General features: G+C 47.3%; 1 protein-coding gene across 4 annotated transcripts in view; it reads left to right on the top strand.

The window, feature by feature from the left end:
• Positions 1-1,027: 1,027 nt before the first annotated feature.
• The window catches only part of LOC115647964 (zinc finger protein 436-like), a 37,333-nt gene continuing 11,713 nt past the window's right edge, over positions 1,028-26,647 (top strand). For all 4 annotated transcript variants that reach the window (XR_003999420.1, XR_003999421.1, XR_003999422.1 and 1 more), the window contains exons 1-5: positions 1,028-1,156; positions 9,760-9,827; positions 10,515-10,641; positions 24,759-24,875; positions 25,227-26,513. Coding sequence is in view for 1 of the 4 variants with exons in the window: in XM_030554937.1 (XP_030410797.1) it covers positions 1,105-1,156; positions 9,760-9,827; positions 10,515-10,641; positions 24,759-24,875; positions 25,227-26,500 (1,638 nt within the window). In the remaining 3 variants the exon portion in view is untranslated. The remainder of the gene's footprint in view (positions 1,157-9,759; positions 9,828-10,514; positions 10,642-24,758; positions 24,876-25,226; positions 26,514-26,647) is intronic.

Here is a 26,647-nt window from a genome sequence, read left to right as displayed (position 1 = left end):
AATTACCCCTGGTGGCCAGGTGGGACAGTGCCCTGTGTGTATCCCCCAGCTTCCACCCTCACACACATGGGGGGAACGAGGGGGGCAGTGATCTCTGGCATCCACACAGAGAGCAAGAGAGTGTGTGTACGCGCAGTGACCCCTGGTGGCTAAGTGAAGCAGTGCCCTCTGATTATTCCCTCCCCCACACACTGAGGCAGTGACTCCTGCTGGCCAGCTGGGGCACTACCCTATGTCTAGCACCATCAATTAGAGCAGTGACCCATAATCCCCTTAGTGGTCAGGTGTGGCAGTGCCCTATTTATATCCCCGCCACCGTTGCGGCAGTGACCCCTGGTGCCCAGCTAAGACAATGCATGCTGTGTGACCTCTCGTGACCAGTTTGGACAGTGGCCTGTGTGAACCCCACTGTCCATCACCACCATTGTGGCAGTGCCCCCTGGTGGCCAGGCGAGGCAGTGCCATTAATGTACCTTACAAATGGGAGCAGAGTCTCTTGGTGGCCATGTGGGGCAATGCCCTTCGTGTTGCTCCCTATTGGAGTAGTGACCTGCTGGTGGCCCTGCGAGGCGTGCCCTGCATGTATTGCCCCCCATTACTGCAGTGACCCCTGGTGGTCAGGCTGGGTAGTGGCCTGTGTGTACTCCTTTTGGGGCAGTGACCCCTGGTGGCCTGGTGCTAAGATACAGCCACCTCTGAGTTAGGCACTAGGGATGGACCTATGCAATTCCCAGCAGGACTGGGATGTCTGGTCTGCTGGGCAGAGGATTCCACCCTGTATTTAGCTGTGAGGCTCAGAGTACCTTTTCCAGACCTCAAGAGGAGCGCTGTGTAAGCTGGAAGATGTATTGCCTGCTGCTTGACACCCCTGCACAGTCAGTTTCCCCCCCCTGCGCAGCCTCTGCCCACCCCACTCCCTGAACAGCGGCGTTTAATGCCAAGTCAGGGCAGAGTGAGGGCAGCAGCTTCAGTAGCTGCCACTGATCACGCGCCGTCGGTCGACGCGCGCATGCTCAGTCCCAGCCAAGCCGCTGACGCAAGGCACGGTGCAGGCTGAGTCAGTGAAGCTGAACCTGCCTTCGGGTGCGGAGCAGCGAGGCGTTCATGCCGCCGCGGCATAGACACCGATCACAGGCGGACCCAGATACAGAGACGGGTAGGGAGAGGATTTCTACGAAACGGGTGGGTAAGGGGATGACAGTTTGATCGGGCGGGGGGGGTGGTCAGGTGGACCCCGTGGCTGGCCCCGAGAAGACGGAAGCGCCCCCGGGGCAGGCTGGGAGGTGTAGTCCCTGATGCTCATCTGACGGGAAGTGACGTTGGCCCCCAGCGCTGGAAGCGGAAGTGGCCCGTCTGCCCTGTGTTCTTGCCGGGGCACGCTGGGAGACGTAGTTCTCTCGGCCTTCTATTGGCGGAGGGTTAGCATGTGCATCAGTGCGCCAGGCCCGCTCCCTGGTTGGCGGCCGCTCGTCTCCCAGCCTGGTGGTGGAGTGGGGGCGGTAATATATGCCTGAGGTGTGGGGGACCCTGAGCTTGGCTCCAGGCAAGGAGCCTACAAGGGCCTAACATGTTGTCCACAGCCTCCTCTGTAGTGAGCGGCCCCTGATGTGAAATGTTCTCCAAGACTAGTCCCTCCGTCCCGCTAGCGATCCCACAATAACTGACAGTCCTCTCCAGTTTCTGTGTGGGCTCATGGCCTGCACAACGGAGAGAAAATCCTGGTGGACATTTTGCCCCTTTTCGTTCCATCTAATAATGCTGTGACCAGGGCCGGCTCTAGCAATTTCGCCGCCCCAAGCACGGCGGCACGCTGCGGGGGCACTCTGCCGCTCGCTGGTCCCGCGGCTCCGGTGGACCTCCCGCAGGCGTCCCTGCGGGGGGTCCGGCGGTCCCGCGGCTCCGGTGGACCTCCTGCAGGCGTGCCTGCGGATGCTCCACTGGAGCCGTGGGACCAGCGGACCCTCCACAGGCACGCCTGCGGGAGGTCCACTGGAGCTGCCTGCCGGCAACCGGCAGAACACCCCCCGTGGCATGCCGCCCCAAGTACGCACTTGGCGCGCCGTGGCCTGGAGCTGGCCCTGGCTGTGACAGTCACTCAGGTTTCACCGCTTTCTTACCAGCTAGGGACCCTACTGCTAGAACCGCTGCCCCCACCCTCACATTATCCCACTTCCCTCTCTCACTTGTGGAAACTCATCCGAAATGCTCCATGTTTCCACCTTTCTCTCTGTAATGACCAAACAGCAATTACAACCGTGTCAGATTTTCCCCTTTTCCCCTGTGTAATTATCAAATGTCTGTTAAAAAGTGTTGTGGTATTCCTGTGTTGAGTTGCGGCAACTTTTCCATTTCTAGAGGGAATTTGTTGCCTTGAGCCATTCTCTATCCTGGTGGTTGCATGGGACTAAATAATCAACTTTCCCCTCTTGTTTGAGACTCCTTTCTTTCTCCCTTTATCTCCATTAAAATGTTGGCTGATGAAAGTGACTTGCCCCATATTTAATACACATCAAAGCCGGAGGCCTCCCCATGTTTGGGAGATTGGTGTGTCCCAGGTGCTGACAGGACAGTTGACTGAATCCTTTTCTTTTCCACAGAGGGCACAGGATGAGGGGTTCACTCTGTGATGGGCTCCTTGCTGCCTCAGGCAGTCCGCAGATTAGCTGAGAATTTCCATGCTACTGTGTTAACCCCTCACCACAGTCACCAGTAGTACAGTATCTCCAAAAAAACCCCACTCATGTTGAATGGTCTCCATGAGGGGTTCTTCCTGTAGCACTGCTCAGGGTGGGTCTATGGTAGCCATTATTTTCCAGTCACAGGGCCTGGAAATGTCTTAAAAATTTTGGCTCCTTCATGGTGTCCATTCTCCTGTTAAAGAAGCATTATCCAGGGCTACCAACATCTTTGTGAATGGCTGGCAAGGGCTCCTGATAAATGGATAGAAAGTTATCGAATGTTGATATGAAACCACCACAGATTTTGCTTGCCTCCTGCCTTTCAAAAGTGCAGCAACAGCAGGTTTTGGAGGGAAAACTGTTGCTGTGAATCCGTCTCAGAATATGGGGAGTGAGGGAGAATGGAAGGAGGTTATAACCCCCTTCTGCAATTATCTGTTTAAAAGGATTCTGGCCTCATCCCTCCTGAACCATGTTTCTGGTCTCGCTGAGATGAGTGTTAATCCAGACTCATTTTAAGGAAGAACAAGGAGTGACTCCAAATTAACATGAGGGTGAATAAGATATGTCCATGTGGGGAGGGGTTTCAGTTGTTGCTAAAGGGGGGAAAGATACTCAGTTTCTCTCTCTTTCTCTGCTCAGGATATTAGGGTGGAGCTTCCTGGGTCAGATGCTGCTGCCTCCATTGTAATCTCAGAGCCTAGGCTGAGCAGCTCCTGTTCCCTGGTGGGATCTGGGCTGGGGAGTGACTGTGAGTAAAGCTTCCTCTGTGCCCAGCCAAGGTGAGGACTTTCTCCAGCTGCAATTAGTCTCATAGGTAGGGCCTACCAAATTCATTGTCCAAAGATTTTAAAAATCATAAATTTAATGATTTCAGCTATTTAAATCTGAAATTTCACGGTGTTGTAATTGTAGGGGTCCTGACCAAAAAGGTGGGGGGGGCATGGGGTCACAAGGTTATTGTAGGGGGGGTGCAGTACTGCTACCCTTATTTCTGCATTGCTGCTGATGGTGGCGCTGCCTTCAGAGCTGGGCAGCTAGATAGCAGCAGCTACTGGCTGAAAGCCTAGCTGTGTAGGCAGAACCACTGCCAGCAGCAGCACAGAAGTAAGGATGGCATAGTATGGTATTGCCACTCATAATTCTGCGCTGCTGCTGGCGGGGCACTGCCTTCAGAGCTGGGTGCCTGGCCAACATTTGTTACTTTCCAGGCAGAAGTAAGGGTAGCAATACTACAACCCCTGTAAAATAACCTTGCAACATCCACTGCAACTCTCTTTTTGGTCAGGACTCCCAATTTGAGAAACACTGGTCTCCCCCGTGAAATCTGTATGGTATAGGGTAAAAACACACAAAAGACCAGATTTCAAGGGGGGGGAGACCAGATCTGTGATCATGGGGGTCTGTGACACGTTTATCATGTCTGTCAGTTTGGTAGGACTCTACCCATAGGTCAACCCTTAGGCTCAGCCCACATCAACACCTGAGCCAGGGACTCCAGGTGATTAATAGAGAACTCAGGGAATGTGCTGGGGATGGGCATGAAAGTGACTCTGCACAAACAGGGGAGGGTCTGAATTACTTGCCCCAAAGTTGCAGACTTAACTGAAAGCACCTTACAGAAGTGTTCTTGTCTTTAACACTCAGATGCCCGACTCCCAATGGGGTCTGTAATCCAAATCCATTTTACCTTGTATAAAGCTTATACAGAGTAAACTCATAAATTGTTTGCCCTCTAACACTGACAGAGAGATATGCACAGCTGTTTGCCACCCCCTCCCAGATATTAATACATACTCTGGGTTAACTAATAAATAAAAAGTGATTTTATTATATACAGAAAGTAGGATTTAAGTGGTTTCAAGTAGTAACAAACAGAACAAAGTGAATTGCCAAGTAAAATAAAATAAAACATGCCAATCTATGTCTAATACAGTAAGAAACTGAATACAGATAAGAGCCTCACCAGTTCCAGAATGCTTTCTTTTACAGACTAATCTCCTTTTAGTCTGGGTCCAGCAATCACTCACACCCCTTGCAGTCACTGTCCTTTGTTCCAATTTCTTTCTGGTAACTTTGGGGTTGGAGAAGCTTTCTCTTTAGCCAGCTGAAGACAAAGTGGAGGGGTCTCCCCTGGGCTTAAATAGACTTTCTCTTGTGGGTGGAGACCCCCTCCTCTCTCCTATGCAAAGTCCAGCTACAAAATGAAGTTTTGGAGTCACCTGGGCAAGTCATATGTCCATGCATGACTGAGTTCCTTACCAGCCAAGCCACATTCCTGGGAAAGTCCAGATATGGATTGGTGTCTCCAAGTTCATTGTTGGCTTAAGTGTTTCTTGATGGGGCACTTACTGATAATAGTCTTTTCTCTGAAAGCTGACCAACTGCTTCACTTCAGCCTACTTAGAATCAAACAAATATGCAGCCAATATTCATAACTTTGAATACAAAAATGATACATTCATACAAATAGGATTAATAGATTCAGTAGATTATGACCTTTACAGAGATATTCCATAAAGCCTTATGGGTGGTGGTGTCAGATGCTACCAGTGTGGTGCCCTGCTCTGTTCAATGCTGATATCAATTGGCTGCGTGCGTGTGTTCCCTCTGTGTGCTGTCCCAGCTCTGCACAGGTAGCTGACACAGCAGATCCCAAGAGAACTCCCAATGACCACAGAGTCTAGTAAGGTATGAAGGCGCTTCGGCCAGGTTTATTGTCAAACGAAGCACAATGATAGTTCCCTCTAGATTTTACTCTACAGGACATACTATGAGTGTGTCCCCCCTGGCAATGGACTCAGCTCAGTCAGTGGCGGGACTTTCCACTGCCCCCTAGGCTGGACAAGACACTGCCCCAGGGATGCATTCTTATACACAGGTACAAACAAGTTACACATCACTCCTGACATATTGAGGTGCAGCCCTTCTACGTAGCAAGGTACAGCCCCTCTATGCAGTAAGGTGCTGCCTCTCACCTTGTACAAGTTGGTTTGAACAAAACAACTCTATCCATCATATTACCCTTTTGGCCATGTCATTGGGATGGGTCGGCTTGTTCCTTGTTATCTGTGTGGAATGTACAAGTATGCAAATGTTCTGGTATCTGGTGTCCAGTACCTTTTAGGTATGTCTCTTTTTGCAGCATCAGCCCTTTCCTTGCCAGCTTCTGTGAGCAGGGCCTGCCTCTGGCTCACAGCTTAACTTTGCTTTACATTAGCAAAGTCTTGACCATTACTTTAGTTCAGGCCTTAGGCCTCATACCAGGTCTCTGATACCAAGGTTTATATCTCAGGGTCTCCTCTTACTACAGATGGCACCGTCACACACTCCTTTTGTTCTGCTCTTCTCTCCCATTTGGTTCCCAGAGTTTGTAACTGGGAGGGTTTCAAAATGACTCAATGGTTTAGTTCTGGTGGGAAGGACTGGGTCAGTGCTATAATAAAGTGACCAAACATTTCCCCAGCATAGAATTGTGGAAATGTAGGGCTGGAATGGACCTTGAGAGGTCCTCTAGTCCAACCCCCAGCACTGAGATGTTTGTCCAACCTTCCACTACCACTCTTGCTAATCTAGTCCAGTGCTTAATTAGTTTTTTTCACAATTGAATCACATCATTGACTCAGCTTCAATTTGTGATTCACTATAACCCTGGATCATTTTCAGTAGTACTACCCCCTAGCCAGTTATTCCCCACTTTTCAGTTGTGCATTTGACTTTCCTTCCCTGAGTCTAGTACTTTGCACTTGTCTTTACTGAATTTAATCTTTTCATTCAGCCCACTTCTGCAGTTTGTAAATGTTATATTGAATGTAGAGGATGTAGAAAAAGCTAATGTACTCAATGATTTTTTTTGCCTCTGTCTTCACAAACAAGGTCAGCTCCCAGACTGCTACACTGGGCAGCACAGTATGGGGAGAAGGTAGCCAGCCCTCTGTGGAGAAAGAAGTGGTTTGGGACTATTTAGGAAAACTGGACGAGTACAAGTCCATGGGGCCAGATGCGCTGCATCCGAGGGTACCAAAGAAGTTGGCGGATGTGATTGCAGAGCCGTTGGCCATTATCTTTGAAAACTCATGACGAATGGGGGAGGTCCCAGATGACTGGAAAAAGGCTACTGTAGTGCCCATCTTTAAGAAAGGGAAGAAGGAGGATCCGGGGAACTACAGGTCAGTCAGCCTCAACTCAGTCCCTGGAAAAATCATGGAGCAGGTCCTCAAGGAATCAATTCTGAAGCACTTAGAGGAGAGGAAAGTGATCAGGAACAGTCAGCATGGATTCACCAAGGGCAAGTCATGCCTGGCTAACCTGATTGCCTTCTATGAGGAGATAACGGTCTGTGGATGAGGGGAAAGCAGTGGATGCGTTATTCCTTGACAGTAGCAAAGCTCTTGATATGGTCTCCCACAGTATTCTTGCTAGCAAGTTTAAAGAAGTATGAGCTGGATGATTGGACTATAAGATGGATAGAAAGCTGGCTATATTGTCGGGCCCAGCGGGTAGTGATCAATGGCTCCATATCTAGTTGGCATCCAGTTTCAAGTTGAGCGCCCCAAGGGTCGGTCCTGGGGCCGGTTTTGTTCAGTATCTTCATTAATGATCTGGAGGATGGCATGAACTGCACTCTCAGCAAGTTTGCAGATGACACTAAACTGAGAGGAGTGGTAGATACGCTGGAGGGTAGGGATAGGATACAGAGGGACCTAGACAAATTAGAGGACTGGGCCAAAAGAAACTTGATGAGTTTCAACAAGGATAAGTGCAGAGTCCTGCACTTAGGATGGAAGAATCCCATTCACTGTTACAGACTAGGGACTGAATGGCTAGGAAGCAGTTCTGCAGAAAAGGACCTAGGGGTTACAGTGGACAAGAAGCTGGATATGAGTCAACAGTGTGCCCTTGTTGCCAAGAAGGCTAACAGCATTTAGGGCTGTATAAGTAGGGGCATTGCAAGCAGATCGAGGGATGTGATCATTCCCCTCTATTCGACATTGGTAAGGCCTCGTCTGGAGTACTGTGTCCAGTTTTGGGCCCCTTCAAAGAGGATGTGGAAAAATTGGAAAGAGTCCACTGGAGGACAACAAAAATGATTAGGGGGCTGGAGCACATGACTTATGAGGAGAGGCTGAGGGAACTGGGATTGTTTAGTCTGCGGAAGAGAAGAATGAAGGGGGATTTGATAGCTGCTTTCAACTACCTGAAAGGGGGTTCCGGAGAGGATGAATGTAGACTGTTCTCAGTGGTAGCAGATGACAGAACAAGGAGTAATGGCCTCAAGTTGCAGTGGGGGAGGTTTAAGTTGGATATTAGGAAAAACTTTTTCAGTCAGAGTGGTGAATCACTGCAATGGGTTCCCTAGGGAGGTGGTGGAATCTCCTTCCTTAGAGGTTTTTAAGGTCAGGCTTGACAAAGCCCTGGCTGGGATGATTTAGTTGGGAATTGGTCCTGCTTTGTGCAGGGGATTGGACTAGATGACCTCCTGTGGTCCCTTCAACCCTGATATTCTATGAATTCTAGTCCTGTCCTGCAACATGCTTGCAACCCCTCACATCTTGTGTTATCTGCATATTTAGAAGGCATGATCTCCAGTCTGTTATTCAAGTAATAACTGAAAATATTGAACAGTATCAGATCCAGAACTGGCCCCTGTAGACCGCCTTTTATACATCCTCCCAGTTGGACAGTGAACCATTAATGATTACTGTTTGAGTACAGCCTTTCAACAAAATTTGCACCCATTTTATAGTACTTTAATGTACACCACATTTCCCTAGTTCGCTATGAGAATACCATGGAGGCCTATCTCAAAAGCCTGACTAAAATCAAGATATGTCCTATCTGCGATGACCCCTATATCCATAAGCCCAGTACCCCATGAAAGCAGAAAATTAGATTGACTTGGCATGATTTGTTTTTGGAAATCCATGCTGGCTATAACTTATCTTACTATCCTCTGAGTCTAGGTGCTTAGAAATTAACTGTTTAATAATTTGTTCATTCCAGATACCTACATGAGGCTTGACTGGTCTTTATTCTCTAGGCTTCTTTGTTCCCCTTTTTAAAGATAGGTACTATGTCTGCCCTTTTCCAGTCTTCTGGGACCTCACTATCTTTCAGGAGTTCTCAAAGATAATTGTGAATGGTTCCGAGTTTGCTTCAGCTAATACCTTGAGTACCCTAAGATGAATTTCGTCAGGTCTCACTGACTTTAATACATCTAATTTATCTAAATTTTTTTTAACTTGTTCTTTCCTTATTGTGGTTTCTGTTTCTTTCTCCTTGGTTAATATTAATTAAGACCCTACCTGATTTGCAGGATTATCTTCAAATAATTGCAGCTGTGTTGCCGAGAAGACTTGAAAAATTGTGGAAAAGAAATAATGGATCTATATTAAGTGCAGTAATTTGGAAAAGCCACAGTGGACCTATTTGTTTAAGAAAAATCTGCTGGAACAATATAAACACTTTGACCCCCAGATCTTTTCTGCAGTACTCCGTCCTAGGCAGTCATTTCCCATTTTGCATGTGTGCAACTGATTGTTCCTTCCTAAGTGGAGGACTTTCCATTTGTCCTTATTGAATTTCATCCTATTTACTTCAGACTATTTCTCCAGTTTGTCTAGATCATTTTGAGTTTTAATCCATTGTCTTTATTTTCCTGCTCTAACGCTTTCCTTCTCTTAGAATCATGAAATCATCATTTTACGAACACTTTCATCCATATTGCTTTCCACCTTCAGTTTCCTAACTAACTCCTGCCTGTTAATCAGAATCAGCCCTAAAATGTCTGTTCCCCTGGCTACTACTTCCATCTTCTGAAGCAAACAGGTGTCCCCCACACGTTTCAAAAATTTATTGGACACTTTGTGTTTGGTTGAATTCCTTTTCTAACAGGTGCCTGGGTAGTTAAAGTCCCCCCCCTCCTGTTACTAATTGTGTTTTGAATTGTGTTTTTAATTGAATTGTGTTATTACTATTTGTTATTTGCGTGACAGTTTAGAACATCAGTCTGTGGGGAAAGAGCTGGGGGGAATTGTGATGTGACGTTGCTGTTCTGACATGTCCCCAATTGTCCTGACAGACTGCAGTATAACGTCCCATCCTTTTGAAGGACAGGGAAGGGAAATGGCTGCTGTGGAGCCAGTGCAGGTAGGGATTATCAGGTAGTTACTGGTGGGTTCCTGTTGGTGGGAAAAGGGCAGTAAATACATAGGCGGTGGGCACTTCTGGAGGAGGTAGTGCTCTGGAGGGAGAAGGGGGCAGGAAATACAGAGTGTGAGGAAGGGAAGGGGGACAGGGTGTGACAAACCTGCTGGGATTTGTTTACTGTAGGGCCTGGATCCTAGCAACAGACCCAGGTGGGTTGTGGAAGTTCCCTAACTTGTGGAACAGGAAACAGCCCCCCTGGACTGGCCTGGGGAAACTCCAAGTGCTGGAGCCTGAACCTATTAGCTAGAGGATGCTATAAGATATGAAGGGGTTTACCCACCAGGGAAGCCCCTCTTATCTGGCTGCTGGCAATGGGGAGGGTGTTGAGATTGCCAGTCGGGAGTTGTTTCTGGGCCCTGCTGGAGGCTCCCTCTCCTGAAACAGCCTCTGGCTAGTAGGTGAGTGATGAATGTGAAGACCCCTGCCATCTCTGTCTGCTAGAATGGGTGAGGGGTGCTCTCTCTTTTCCCCTCACGTTGATGCTTCCTGGCTGCTCTGATGCGGTGAGGGTGGGACTCTGCTGCCTGCCTGCCTCCATTGCTTCCATGTGATTGGCTCTCCTCTCCTGTGAACAATGGGGTTGTCACTGGGCAGCAGGTACTGAGTGTGGGGCTCTTCTTCTTTCAGGGGCTGGTGACCTTCGAGGAGGTGGCTGTGTATTTCACCAAGGAAGAGTGGGCTCTGCTGGACCCTGCTCAGAGAGCCCTCTACAGAGACATCATGCAGGAGAATTATGAGAATGTGACCTTGCTGGGTAAGAAATCCTGTCCCCTCGATGTGACGAACTGGGAACGTTTTTAATATTTTTTCTGAGTACTGTGTTGGTGCCTCAGTGCCCCCAGGCAGTTCATAATTATCTAGGTGGTGGAATAAGGGTGTGTGATTGCACCAGAGCAAAGGACCAGTGCACCTAAATGCCTGGCCCTCTGTCTCCTAGCAACTGATGGCCTGGGCCCCTCCTCTGCAAAGGTGCCAACTGAAGGTGTTGGAGACAAAGGGATCAGGTGACCTCTTGGCCTGGGAAAGGAACTAAGCAGAGGAAGAGGGGCTGAAGGGGTTGGAGTCTGGAACTGACTGGAGACGAGGAGTGAAGTGCAGACGTGGGGGTCTGGCTCACTGCCCCCCAGAATGGACCGGGACGAGGGGTCCTATTCGCTGTACCTACAAGCTCTGTTTTAGACCATGTTCCTGTCATCTAATAAACCTCTGTTTTACTGGCTGGCTGAGAGTCACATCTGACTGCAAAGTGGGGGTGCAGGACCCTTTGGCTTCCCCAGGACCCCGCTGGGGCGGACTCGCTGTGGGAAGCGCACGGAGGGGCAGAGGATGCTGAATGCTCCAAGGAGAGACCCAGGAGGTGAAGACTTGTGAGCTTCTTGCCCTGAAAACAGTCTGCTCCAAGGGAGGGGAGGCTCCCCAAAGTCCTGACTGGCTTCATGGGGAGCAGTTCCAGAGCATCGCCCAGGGACTCTGTGACACCCGGTTATTAGAAGGAGAAATGAAGCGTGAAGGCTCACAACACCCCACAATTCAGCCTCAACTCTGTCCTGTTTTAGCAACACCACATCAGGCCAGTGACACATAGACTAGCACTCTGCTCTCCCCGCTATAGAACACTTTGGGAACAGAAGCTACCTATCCCTGGCCTGCACTCAAACACTGAGCCTACTGCACACAGTCTATCTCTGACTTTCATAATGTCACCATCCCTTTACCTTTGCAGTGAGGATTCCTTCTGAGGCACTGCCTTCACTTATGCCTCACTGAGGCCTGGAGACAACGAGCATGTATGTCACCAAACAGCTGACAACCCTCTTGGCAGGAACACACCCTTGTGCACCTTTATTGACACTACCTACAACACTCAGCACTGAAATGAGCTACTATCCAAGGCAAAAGGACTGAGACTAGGAGACAGAGAGAGGGAGAGATGAAATCGAGAAGGCTTTGGAAAAGCCGGGCAGATTATTCTGCCAAAATGAATGTAGAGTTTAGTTTTACTTTCCCAGAGTGACCAAGGGATCTGTAAACTCTGTGTTCCAGTTGCCTAAGCAGTGCGGTCTTGTTCTGAAAAAGCTGTATTGTGTTGCTGCAAATACTTACTGGCTGCAGCACCCCGAAAGAGACAGTGTTTATGAGGAGTCTGAAATCATTGGGACTCACTGAAGTGCCCTCATGACACAAAGGGGTGTTACCTCCAGAACGGCTTGTCTCAAGAGTGGTGGGGCGTGGGGATCACGCTTACAAAAAGCAAAGCCTAGGAAGTAGCACAATATGGGTTTGTCTACATTGCCTTTGAGAGAGATCATCCCAGCCTGGGTCCCCAGACTTGTGCTGGAAGGCTATATATAATTGTGTAGATGTTTCTCATTGGGCTGGAGCTTGGTCTCGCAAGCCGGGATGGGCTTGGGAGCCTGGGCTTGGGAGCCTGAGCTCAGGCCTGAGTTGCAATATCTACACAGCTACAGTTAATGTGCTAGCACGAGCATCAGTGGCTGAAAGGCTTGCTCCCGTAACCCTAAGCTAGGAGAGCCTGTATAAAGGCTAGAGTCATCTAAGACCCTATTGTCATAATATAATTCCAAACTCTGGACCTTAGCGTCCAGGATATGGGTACTAGCCTAAGTCCTCTAAGCTTAATTACCAGCTTAGATTCTGTAGCACTGCCACCAATCTGGAATTCAGGGCCAGATACCCCCTGGTCCCCCCAAAACCTTCCCTGGGGACCCCCAAGACCCAGATTCCTTGAGTCTCACAACAAAGGGGAATGAACCATTTCCCTTCCTCCTCCTTTCTTCCTCCCAGCTCTTTCCCGCCCTGGGTACACTAGGAGACCACCATGATTCAATTCCTTGAATCACCACACCGAGGGGTATGTTACCTTCCCCCTCCCTTCTTCTCTGGAGAGAGATACAGAGATAAACGCAGAGAGCAGGTTTTTCTTCCCTCCTCCCTTTCCTTTCTCCCACCAATTCCCTGGTGAGTGCAGACTCCCTTCCCTGGAGTCTTACAAAAGATAATCAAAAAATCAATTAGATTCTAACAAAAAAAAGGAAAACTTTAATAAAGAAGGAAAAACATAAAAATTGTCTCTGTAATCAAGATGAAATATTACAGGGTCTTTCTAGCTTATAGACAATAGAAAGAAGCTTTCTCCAGCAGAAACACAATTTAAGCTGCTTCCAGCAAGTACACATCTGCAAATAAAGAAAAACAAGTTAAAAGACTATAACCGCCTTTTTACTTATTTGCTATTCTGAATAGATAAGAGACTGTAGCAGGGAGATTGGCAGAAACCTGTTTGCATCTCTAGTCCCGTCCAGGACCCAGAGAGAACAAACCCAAAAACACAAACAAAGGTTTCCCTCCACCGAGGTTTGAAAGTATCTTGTCTCCTGATTGGTCCTCTGGTCAGGTGTTGCAGGTCACTGTTTGTTAACCCTTTACAGGTGAAAGAGACATTAACCCTTAGCTATCTGTTTATGACACCTATAAAACCATTTCACATTCCTAAGTAAGAACAAAGTATTATCTCGACCACCTGCTACTGGTGTTTTTTTCCAACTTGTTCTTAAAAACCTCCAGTGATGGAGTTTCCACCTCTATCCTAGGTAATTTGTTCCAGTGCTTAACTACCATAACAGTTGGAAAGTTTTTACTAATGTCTAACCTAAATCTCCCTTGCTGCAATTCAAGCTCATTATTTCTTGTGCTTTCCTCAGTGGATAAAGAGAACAATTTAGCACCCTCCTCTTTCTAATAACCTTGCATGTACTTGCTGACTTATGTCCCCCCTCAGTTTTCTCTTCTCCAGACTAAACAAATCTTACTGAGAAACAAATTTTCTCCATCTTTCCTCGGTGGTCATGTTTTCTGGACCTTTAATCATTTTTGATTTGCTTTCCTCTGGACATTCTCCAATATGTCCACATCTTTCCCAAAGTTTTGTGCCCAGAACAGGATGCAATATTCCAGTTGAGGCTTTATCAGTACCGAGTAGAGTGAAAGAATGACTTCTTGCATCTTGCTTACAGCATCCTGCTTATACATGCCAGAATGATGTTTGCTTTTTTTGCAACAGTATTAAATTGTTGAGTCCTGTTTAGTTTATGATCCACTCCAACCCTCGGATCCTTTTCAGCAGTACTCCTCCTTAGGCAGTCTTTTCCCATTTTGTTTTTGTGAAACTGATTATTGCTTCCTATGTGTAGTACTTTGCATTTGTCCTTACTGCATTTCATGCTATTTATTTCAGACTGCTTTTCAAGTTTGCCAGGCTCATTTTGAATTCTAATGCTGTCCTTCAAAGCGCTTACAGCCTCTTCCCATCTTGGTGTTGTCTGCAAACTTTATATTCCCTATGCCGGGAAGGGCAAACTTTTTGGCCAGAGGGCCACATCTGGGAATAGAAATTGCATGGTGGGCCATGAATGCTCACAAAATTAGGTTTGGGATATGGGAGGAGGTGAGGGCTCTGGTTGGGGGGTGTGGGCTCTGGGGTGGGTCCAGAAATGAGTTCAGGGTGTGGGAGGGGGCACCAGGCTAGGACAGGGAGTGGGGGGTGAAGGGTGGAGTGAGGGCTCCGGCTAGGGTTGCGGGCTCTGGTGTGGAGCTGAGAATGAGGAGTTTGGTGTTTAGGAAGGTGCTTTGGGCTGGGATCAAGGGGTTCAGAGGGAGGGAGGGGGATTAGGGCTGGGGCAGGAGGTTGGGATGCGGGAAGGGGTGCAGGCTATGGCTGGGGGTGAAGGCTCTGGGGTGGGTCTGCTGATGAGGGGTTTGGGGTGTAGGAGGGTGCTCTGGGCTGGGATCAAGGGGTTCAGAGAGCAGGAGGGGGATCAGGGCTGGGGCAGAGGATTGGGGTGCAGGGAGATGCTCAGGGGTGCAGGCTCCGGGCAGCACTTATCTCTGCAGTTCCTGGCCAATGGGAGCTGCAGGGGCAGCGTTTGGGGCAGGGGCAGCATGCAGAGTGGAGGCCCCTGCGCATAGGAACCGGGGGCTGGGGGGCCATACAACTGCTTCCAGGAGCCGCGTGGCATGGCCCCTGACCCTGCTTCCAAGCTGGAGTGCCGGAGGGGCCCATGCTGCTGCTTCCAGGAGCCCCGTGGAGCAGCCCCCATCCCTGTGATGTTATTGACATGAACTGTGACCGTATAGATCATTGTAGCAAACAGGATCCTATAGTTGCACCAAATCTTGCACAAATGAGGTCAAATAAGGTGTCTGTGGAAAGATTGTAATTTGCTGGTTATGATTATGCTGTCTGTATGTGTGTATCATTTTTGTATTTGAAGTTATGAATATTGCTTATGTACTTGTATCTCAGTGTGTTTGATTCTAAAGTAACATCAGTGAAGCATTTGGTCAGCTTCTTGAGAAAGGACTATTTTGATCAAGTGCCCAATCAAGAAACACTTGACTGACAACATACTTTGGGAGACGCCACATCCACATCTGAGCTTTCCTGGGAATGTTCAAACTAAACAATGTAAAATGTAAACAATGACGTTGGCCTGCAAAAAGCAGAATCATTCATGGACATGTGGCTGCAAACTCCATCTTGTTGCTGTGATTTTGCACAGAAGAACAAAGGGGTTTCCACCCACAAGAGAGACTATAAAAGGCCCTGGAAGCCTCTCCATTTTGTCTTCACTTGGCTCAAGAGATGGCCTCTCCACCCCAAAGAGATGCTTGAAAGAAACTGGAACAAAGGACAGTAACTACGGGGGTGTGAGTGATTGCTGGACCCAGGCCATAAACTACAACGTTGGTCTGAAAAGGATCAGTCCCAGACTAGGAAGAAAACTAATCTGTGGGAGAAGTTTATTGGGACATCTCTGAGGGTGAGATTTACCTGTTTTCAGTTTCCTATGTATTAGGCTTAGACTTGTGTGTGTTTGTTTTTATTTTGCTTGGTAACAAACAGAATAAAGTAACTTATTACTTGGAGCCATTTAAATCCCACTCTGTATACTTAATAAAATCACTTTTGCATATTAATTAACTCAGTAATTAATACCTGGGGGAGCAAACTGCTGTGTATATCTATCAGTGCTATAGAGGGTGGACAATTTATGAGCTTTACCCTGTATAAGCTTTATACAGAGTAAAACAGATTCATTTGGGGTTTGGGCTCCCAGAAAGACTGAATACTTGGTGCTGGGAAAGTCCTCCCCACTGGGGTAAGTGAATCTTAGTTTCTGTGCACTGCATGGGGGTGTGGCCCAACCTCTTGGTCTGTGCTGTAGCTGACTGGAATGTGTAACTCAGCAAGATGGGAGTGGAGGGAACCCTTCTCTGGCAGGGGGGTTTGCTCTCAGTGGTATCCCAGCACATCTAGTGACAGTCTTGAGGGAGTTTCTGTGACCCAACCCATCACAGTGGAATAGTTGAGCAGGATCTGTGCACAGCTGGTTGCTTTGAGACCCTAATAGTAATTTTAAGTGAGTTTTGGGTGTGGTGGCTGGAGAACAGACAAAATGGTTACTGGTTTGTTATTTTCTGTTTGTTAATTTTGGATAAGGGAAATAAGCACAAGAAAGCAGGAAAATGACTACCAGTGAAGCAGCCACAGAAGTAGAGCTGGCCAGACTGGAAGCAGAAGAGAAGGCAAAGGACCGCAAGTTTCAAATGAGGCTTGAAGAAGCAGAAGCAGCCAGGGAGGAGGCTGCACACAGAAGGGCTATGGAGGCAGAAGCAGCCAGGGAGGAAGCTGCTCAGAAAAGAGCCATGGAATTAAAAGACAAATTGAGAAACAGAAAGCTGCCCAGGAGGAGAAGGAAAGGGAGAGGCAACATGCTCAGGAGGAGAAGGAAAGAGAGGCAGCTAGCCTTAGAGTTAAAAGACAGAGAAATACAAGCCCAGATTGAGACCCAGAAGCATGAACTGAATGGAATGGAATGGAAGAGACAAAACCCTTCAGCAGCCAAAACCACTTTCCCAAAATCCATAAATGGGAACAATTATCCCCACAGTATGTTGAATCCAGTGATATTGCTGAATATTTCATCACCTTTGAGAGACGGTGCATCCTCCATGCAATTCCTGAAGATCAAAAGATGACCACATTGGTAGCAAAGTTGACTGGGAGAGCTCTGGACATATTCAATAAGATGCCACTTGATGCTTCAAATTGTGGTAAATTTAAGGAACTGGTTTTGAAACAGTTTCAGATTACACCTGAAACCTTACAAGGTTAAATTCAGGAGTCTCCTAAGAGGGGATCTGGATTGAGTAATGTGGCCTATGTAAATGAAGTGAGAGATTTGTTTGACAAGTGGGTGAGGGGAAAAGGCATTACAAGCTTGGAAGAAATGTGTGATTTGGTTACATGGGAACAATTCCTGAATATGTGCAGTGATGATGTAAAACAGTAGTTGTGGGACAAAAAGGTGAATGCAGTGGGGGAATTAGCTGAGTTTGCAGACTCTTATGAGCATTCATAAGCTGTAATTAAACATAAACCTGTGGCAGAGGGATACAGGGTTGGTGGAAAGTAGAATCACTGTTTTATCCCTGGGAAAAATGGAAGCTGGGCATTCACCTCCCCATTCCCCTGTTACTCGTCCCAAATCTCCTGTACGTGCAGAGGAGCCCAAAAGGTGCTATCATTGTAAATCCACTGAACACCTGAGAAATAAATGTCCTTGGCTGCATGGAAACAGGCAGCAGGTACCACATGAAGCTCTCAGAGCACAGGGGTATCCCAGGCTGCTGCCTCTTTCCACACAGGATTTGTAAAGGTTGCTTCTGCACCAGGGCCATCCTTAGGCATAGGCAACATAGGCAGCTGCATAGGGCACCTGAAAATTTGGGGCACCACTGGGTCTTAGTGTCCACCCTCTTGTTTTCCTGTCCCTGTTTTGACCCTTCCTGCAGGCTCCCACAGATGGCTGCTCTAGCCTGGTGAGTCTTCCTTGGGAGGGAATTTAGTAGTTAAAAGTGAAAAAACCTCCAGCCTGCCAGACCTATTAGCACAACATTGAAACTGTTAAAGAGACATTCAAGGGGTAATAAAGCCATTTAACAGGCATTTGCCAACCCCAAGGTATATACTGACAGGTTTCAGAGTGGTAGTCCTGTTAGTCTGTATCAGCAAAAACAAGGATGAGTCCTTGTGTCACCTCAAAGACTAACAAATTATTTGAGCATAAGCTTTTGTGGACTAGAACCCATTTCATCAGATGTCTACGAAAGCTTATGCCCAAATAAATTTTTATACTGTCAGTTTCTGACATTACTGACAAAAACAGTTGTGCATTAATGTAATATTTACACGGAACATGTCAGTCTACAGGACCTTAGTTTAAAATTTGCTTTAAAAATATTTCATTAGTGAGTTGGTGAAGATTATAAAATCACATTTCTAAAAAATGCTTGCATAGAGTTTTAGATGCACAATCATCTTTAGCCTTAAATGTGTGGATCTTCACATATAGTTTTTTAAATAAATCCTTCAAAAGACCTCTCTTATCTAAAATACACATTTTAATTACTATAGTTAAAAAAAAAAGTGCTTCTAAGTCTTCCTGTCCTTTCTGTCCATCCCTTCACCATCTCTCCCTCCACTCCCAACTGAAGAGAACCCTTAAAGGGACAACAGTCCTTCCCTTCCAGATAGCTGAACAAAGAGTTCCCTTTCTTTACTTCTGACTATCCGACAAACTAGTTTTAAAAGAACCCTCCAGCAAAATCAGTACCTTAGTAAGAAAAAATCCTTGTTATACCTAAAATCTTTGGAAACATTTTTTTAAAGTTGGTGAAATTTCATAACCATGTCTCTTGTTATGCAGATCACACAAAGTAAATTACTGTTCCCTTTTTCTAAAAGCAGTGAACATTGTTATGAACACACTAAATCTCTCTGATTAATTTAAAAGAATGTCTTTGTTTCAGTGAGTTAAATATGTAGTAATCTGGAATGCTGGCTAAAGATTTGAGTACATTTAAAATATAAATTCAACTTAGAAATACTGATGAAGAAAATGTAAAACAGAGAAGAGCTGCATCATGTATTCCATTATATGTAATATTGTATTCAGCAAGACAGCTGACTCACCCTTACTATGAAGTTTTTGCAAATAAATCTCTGACGAACTTCAGGGCATATCAAAAAACCTGTGACTGACATTTTTTATTCCCAAATTTTAGTGCATGGAAGTCTCTGCGGGGATCTCCGCCACCATGAGGCAGGCTGGGCATCTCATTATCCTTTGCTGTCAAGTCCCTCCTCCCCATCCCCCACCAGGCTGTAAGCTTGGGCTGCCCTCCGGCATAGGGGCACCAGTTTAATAATACTGCGTAGGGCCCCATAAATCCTAAGGACGGCCCTGTTCTACACAACCAAGCAGTGAGCACATGCATGCTGTTAAATGTGTTGACAAAGTACTCCAAGGATGGAGAGACACTGGTGCAGAAATTTCTGTGGTCAGGAGGGACCTGATCCAGGAGAAGGATTTGTTGCCAGGGAAAATGGCAGAATTAGAATTGGTGGGAGGTTACAAAGTCCTTGCACCTTTAGCTAAGGTACACGTGGAAACTGATGATTTGCATGCTGAGCTGACTGTTGCAGCAGTGGCACACAATTTTGCATCGTTTCTACTGGGAAATTATTTCTTTGATGTCGAAGAACGTGTCCTAGGGTTTGTTAGCAGCAAGAAGGAATCTTGTGCTAAAATCCTCATGGTGGAGGGTGAAGTCACATGTGCTGCAGGGGGAATGGGCGAATGTCTTTTTTATTCCTCTGTAGCAGTGAAAAATGCAGCTTTGAGGGCAGGAGCAGTTGAAAGCAGTTCCCCATAGCCCCAGGGCTCAAGGCAGGTCCCCGCAGGAAGGGCTGGATAGAGCCAGCTTGTGTCCTGTGATCATCATGCTGGGGGAGTGGAATGTTCCATCTTGTAACAAGGAGGCCTTCCCAGCTGCTGACTGCCAGAAAGTTGCAGCCCTGGGGTGCGCAGAGACATGTGTTCCGGAGATGGAAGTTGAGGTCCTGGTGGACTGCTGTGGTGGGAACAGACCCCAAGGACTCTAGCTGGAGGCAAGCCCAACCTAAGTGAAGGGCGGGGGGGGGGTGAATTTTGCTGGCCAGTGAAGGATCTATCATAACTGGTAGCTGTGAACACACAGCTGGACCGGCATCACCCTCCCTTTTGGGTAGGGTGACCAGATGCTAACTGTAAAATATCAGGACTCACCCATCTGGGTCTTCGGCGGCAATTCAGTGGAGGGTCCTTCAGTCACTGAGGGTCTTTGGCGGCATTTTGGCAGAGGGTAATAAGTCTTGCCGCCAAAGACAGAAGCACCCACTGCCAAAATGCCGCCGAAGACCATAAGTGACTGAGGGACCCATCGGATGGGTAAGTGTAACAACAACAACAACAAAAAAAGTCCAAAACAAAATATTGGGACAAATGGCATCCTGACTGTACTTCGGTCGGGATGCGGGACAAACTGCTAAAAATTGTGACAGTGGTCACTCTACTTTGGGGGGGATACAGGAGTGTCTGCGTCAGAGGGGAACCCAGAGAGGGAAGTCCAAACAGAAGGTGAGGGAGGACAGGAAGGTCTGCCCTCCTTTTGTAGGGAGGTTTTTCCCAAGGAGGAGGGTGAAGAATCTGCATCTAAAATGCTGGACTCCTCACCTATGGATCAGGTTTTGAAGGAAGACAGGGGGTCAGATCTCCTAGAGGGGAGAGTCCACCCAGCTGACCTATTGGGAACAAAGAGTGGGGTGACCGAGGGTATCTTACCAATCCAAAACATTCCGTTAAAGAATGTTGTTTGTGCTACCATTGTGAAAGAGAACACTGTCTAATCAAAGCTGGGGGAAGAACAACTGTGCATTTGGGAAGCTTCACAAGAGGGTGGGGTCAAACCCAAAGGAATTCCAGAGGGAGGAGCCGAGGGCAGGCATGGTTGCAGTGCACCCTTTCCTTGCCAAATCCTCAGACACATGCCTGAATTGAGAGCCTCCGCCAAAGAGACAGGAGACTCTGTGTCTAAACCCCTACCATGGTACACAGAAGAACTGGGAAATGCAATAGACACTAAGGGTATGTCTTCACTACCCGCCGTATCGGTGGGTAGCAATTGATTGCTCGGGGATCGATATATCGCGTCTCATCTAGGCGCGATATATCGATCCCCAAACGCGCTTATATCGATTCTGTAACTCCACCAACCCGAACGGAGTTGCGGAATCGACGGGGAGCCACGGACATCGATCCCGCTCTGTGAGGACGGTGAGTAATTCGATCTTAGATACTTCAACTTCAGCTACGTTATTCACGTAGCTGAAGTTGCGTATCTAAGATCGATTTTTTCCCCCCGTAGTGTAGACCAGCCCTAAACAAGCTAAATTATGCAAACAGAGCCTGTCCACTGTAGATTTGCTGTTAATCTTGTATCTTTTGCTACTTCATCTAGGGGGTCAAGACAAAGGAGTTAATACTAATAGTAAACCCTTTAAAGATGTGTGACATACCTGATTTGTGGAAAAAACTTTTGTACATGATAAGGATGGTGACAAAACAGTCCCACAAGCATGTTGCTTTTCAGCTTATACCTGTAAACAGACTGGAAGTGAGGCACAGCAGCAAAAGCATAACAGGCCTACATGGCTGTGCGGAAGGGGAAACTGAGGCACACTACCTCATGGCATTGGTGGCTAAATGCCAAGACACCTGCACTTTAACAGTTATTGCTATCTGCAGTCTGTTAGCAATACGACATCCCAACATGTTTTCCGGCATCCAGGGACCAGGAACCCCAAATCTTGCTAGAACACCTGCGAGTGACATCATAGGGTTTAAAAGTACTGGGAGGATGTATAACCAGAGACAAACAGGGATTTTACAAGTACTGCCTCTGCCATGGATAGTGTCCAAGTATCTGGCAGTAAGTTCAGGAGCAGGGTGTGACGTTATTGACGTGAACTATGACCGTCTAGATCAGTGGTTCCCAAACTTGTTCCGCCGCTTGTGCAGGGAAAGCCACTGGCGGGCCGGGCCGGTTTGTGTACCTGCTGCATCCTCAGGTTTGGCCGATCGCGGCTCCCAGTGGCCAACTGCAGATCATTGTGGCAACCAAGGTCCTATAGTTGCATCAATCTTGTACAAAGGAGGCCAAGTAAAGTGTCTGGAAAGGTTGTAATTTGCTGGTTATGATTATGCTGTCTGTATGTGTGTATCACTTTTGTATTTGAAGTTATGAATATTGGCTATGTACTTGTATCTCTGTGTGTTTGATTCTAAGTAGCATCAGTGGAGCATTTGGTCAGCTTCTTGAGAAAAGACTATTCTACGTGCCCAATCAAGAAACACTTAACTGACAATGCACTTTGGGAGACGCCACACCCACATCTGAGCTTTTCTGGGAACGTTCAAACTAACATGTAAACAGTGGCGTTGGCCTGCAAAAAGCTGAATCATTCATGGACATGTGACTTGCCCAGGTGGCTACAAACTCCATCTTGTTGCTGTGATTTTGCATAGAAGAAAAAGGGTTTTCTGCCCAAATGAGAGACTATAAAAGGCCATGGAAGCCTCTCCATTTTATCTTCACTTGGCTCAAGAGGTGGCCTCTCCACCCCAAAGAGATGCCTGAAAGAAACAGATGCCTGGAACAAAGGACAGTAACTACGGGGGTGTGAGTGATTGCTGGACCCAGGCCATAAACTACAACATTGGTCTGAAAAGGATTGGACCTAGACTAGGAAGGAGTCTAGTCTGTGAAAGAAGCTTATTGGGACATCTCTGAGGGTGAGATTTACCTGTATTCAGTTTTCTACTGTATTAGGCTTAGACTTATGTGTTTTGTTCTATTTTACTTGGTAACTTACTTTGTTCTGTCTGTTATTACTTGGAACAACTTAAATCCTACTCTTTCTACTTAATAAAATCACATTTGCTTATTAATTAACCCGCAGTAAGTAAGTAATACGGGGGGGGGGGGAGGGAACAGCTATGTATATCTCTCTATCAGTATTACAGAGGGCAGACAATTTATGAGTTTACCTTGTATAAACTTTATACAGAGTAAAACGGATACATTTGAGGTTTAGGCGCCCAGAAAGACTGAATACTGGGTGCTGGGAAAGTCTCCGTTAACTGAGAAACCCCTGGGCTAAGTGAATCTTAGTTTCTGTGCACTACAGAGGGGCGTGGCCCAACCTCTTGGTTTGTGCCGTTAGCTGACTGGAGTGTCTTACGCAGCAAGAGGGGAGTGGAGGGAAGCCTTCTCTGGCAAGGGGGTTTGCTCTCAGCAGTAGTGTAGTTGGGGGGGGAGGGAGCGGCTGCTCCCCACTTAGCACATTCCCCCAGAATGGCACCTTTTTAATTTTTACACTCACCCCAGCTGCTCTGGGTCTTTGGCGGCAATTTGAAGGTGGGTTCTTCAGCCACTCTGGGTCCGTGGCAGCAATTTGGCAGCAGGTCCTTCAGCTGCTCCGGGTCTTTGGTGGCAAGACTTGGGTTTTTCTTTTCTTTTCTTTTTTTTTTCCACAGCTTCGACACCTTTTTTGTTTGTTTGCTCCCCCTGCTGGTAAAACCTGGCTTTGCCACTGGCTCTCAGTGGTATCCCAGCACATCTAGTGACAGTCTTGAGGGAGTTTCTGTGACCCAACCCGTCACAGACCCTGCTCCCCAGCTGCAGTGCTGGAGGGGGCCATGCTGCTGCTTCTGGGAGCTGCGTGGAGTGGCCCCCGACCCAGCTCACTGGCGGGAGTGCCAAAGTAGGAGCTTGAGGGCTGGATTAAAACGGCTGAATAGAACTGGACCCAAGAGAGATCTGAGGGACCCCACTCGATATGCCCTTCCACCTTGGCTGTGAACCATTGACATCTACTCTGACTATAGTTTTCCAACCAATTGTGCACCCATCTTATTGTAGGTTTGTCTAGTCTATATTTCCCTAGTTTGCTTAAGAGGTCACGTGAGACAGTATCAGAAAGTCAAGTTATATCACACGTACTGCTCCCCCACAGCCAAAAGGCTTGTTGCTAGAACCCTGCAAATCTGTGGGTATACGCTTTGTATCTGTGGATGTCCAATCCACAGGATCAGATGTGGATACACCTTTTTGTATCCACGCAGGGCTCTACTTGTTACCGTGTCAAGGAGGGATATTAGGTTGGTTTGATGTGATTTCTTCTTGGCAAATCCATGTTGACAGTTACTTCTCACCTTGTTTTCTTCAAGATGCTTAGAAACTGATTTTTTAATTATTTGGTCCACTTTCTTTCTGGTTACCAAAATTAAACTGACTGGTCTATAATTCCCTGGGCTGTCCTTATTCCCTTTTTATAGCTAGGTACTATATCAGAGAATTTGGGAGGGCTGGTAGCAAGGAGGGTTGTGGGCAATGGGAGGGAAGGAGAGAACACAAGGAGTGTTTGGTCCTCAGGTCCCAGGAGATGGGGAAGAGTGAGAGCAGCTAGAGGAAGAATTATGGGGGTCATAGTGATTATCAGGGCTAGCTGCCTTTCTGTGCCCTTCCTCATCTCTGAGTGTCCCCCCTCAGCTGTCAGGCCTCATGTCTTTCCCTCTCCTGTAGTGTCTCTGGTCCTCTCTCTGTCAGTAAGAAGCAGTTCCAGGTGAACTTCTCCTCTGGCCGGAGTCTTCACTTGCTGGGACATGGAATTGCCTGCTCTGGGTTTTAGGAGCCCCTTTGATCATCAGTGTCTGGCTGTGTGTGTTCCTAGTAGACATGGGCACAATTAAATCCCTCGTGAGAAGAGTGTCCTGCACCTTTGAGCACCTGGAGAGCTGGCCCCAGGATTCTACTGCTTTAAAATGGGCTGGAGTTAAAAGAACTTTTTTTGTGTGTGACAAATGTCCCATAAATTAACCTGATCTCACTGGTCTTCTTTCCCCTGAGCAGGTTTTCTAGTCTCCAAACCTGATGTCATCTCCCAGCTGGAACGAGGGGAAGAACCGTGGGCTCCAGATCTCCAGGGCTCAGAGGAAAGAGAGATCCTGAGAGGCAGCTGCACAGGTGAAGGATCATTAAAGCAACTCAGAATCTGTCATTTCCTGAAGGAAACTGCTGTGATTACCAACAAAGACCTTGTGAGCTCTCTGAGTTCAAGATTGCCCCAGTAGGTGTCATATCCTCAGGGCAGATAATGTTCATGGCTTCCTACACATCCTAATTCCTGGCAGTAGTTCCTTTCTCCCTAAGTGTTTGGATGAGATCTGGATGCAGAATTGATCACCTCCTTGCTCCCCTTTGGGGAAGAGTTTGGGGAAATTCAGTCCCTATTTTTTTTTCCTTCTCCAGCTATTCTCTTGGTTTGTTCTCCCCTTTTCCATTCCTGTTTCTGCAGTTTTTCTTTCTCTATCCCAGCAGGTAATGGGATGGTGAGTGAGACCATGGAGCAGACTCCTCAGCAGGAAGATGATGAGCACGTGGAATCACATGGGGTGTTGTTGCAAAGATGCAAGGGGAGTGTGTCCAGGAGCTGTGAGCAGGGAAAAGCCTGTGAGAGTCAGTGCATGCCAGAGAAGTGGCAGGGAAACCAGCCAAGGCAGAAAGTTGGTAAATCAGTTAATTATCGGGGGACTCACAAAGGCCTCAAGGAAACCATGGCCCAGCAGAAAATCCTGATGAGAGAGAGAAATAACACATGCGTTGAGTGTGGGAAAAAGCTCAGTAGGCGCTCGAGCCTTATTAGACATCTGAGACTCCATGCTGGAGAGAGCGCCTATGAATGCTGTGAGTGTGGGAAAACCTTCAGTCAAAGTTTAAACTTTATTAAACATCAGAGGAGCCACAGAGGGGCGAAACCCTACAAATGCTGCGAGTGTGGGAAAACCTTCACTCGGAGCTCTGTCTTTATTAATCATCAGAGAATCCACACAGGGGAGAAACCTTATAAATGCTGTCAGTGTGGGAAAACTTTTGCTCAAAGCTCAAACCTTATTACACATCAGAGGTGCCACTCAGGGGAGAAACCCTATGTATGCTGTGAGTGCGGGAAAACCTTTGCTTGGAACTCAAACCTTACTAGACATCAGAGGATCCACACACAAGAGAAACCCTGCTGTGAATGTGGGAAAATCTTCACTAATAGCTCAACCCTTATTAAACATCAGAGAATCCACACAGGGGAGAAACCATATGAATGCTGTGTGTGCCAGAAAACCTTCACTAAGCCCTCAACCCTTATTGAACATCAGAGGATCCACACAGGGGAGAAACCCTATGAATGCTGTGAGTGTGGGAAAACCTTTGCTTGGCGCTCCACCCTTGTTACGCATCAGAGGATCCACAGAGGGGAGAAACCCTATGAATGCTGTGAATGCGGGAAAACTTTCACTCTGTCTGCAGACCTTATAAGACATCAGAGAATCCACACAGGGGAGAAACCCTATGAATGCTGTGAGTGCGGGAAAACCTTCCCTCAGTGTTCAACCCTTACTGAACATCAGAGGATCCACACAGGGGAGAAACCCTATGAATGCTGTGAGTGTGGGAAAACCTTTGCTTGGAGCTCAAACCTTATTACACACAGGAGAATCCACACAGGGGAGAAACCATATGAATGCTGTGAGTGCGGGAAAACCTTCGCTCGGAACTCACACCTTAGTAGACATCGGAGAAGCCACACTCAAGAGTGACCATATGGATGCTGTGAGTGCAGAAAAACCTTTTCTCTGAGCTCAAACTTTTATTACACATCAGAGTATCCATAAAGTGTGGGAAATTCTTCTATCAGAGCTCAGCCCTTTATCATTAGAGAATCTGCAAGGGAGATAAACACTTTT

Source organism: Gopherus evgoodei, chromosome 3 (assembly GCF_007399415.2).
Source record: "Gopherus evgoodei ecotype Sinaloan lineage chromosome 3, rGopEvg1_v1.p, whole genome shotgun sequence".
Lineage (NCBI taxonomy): Eukaryota > Metazoa > Chordata > Testudines > Testudinidae > Gopherus > Gopherus evgoodei.
The sequence above is the reverse complement of the archived record's forward strand: the minus strand, read 5'-3'. Positions and strand labels throughout refer to the sequence as shown.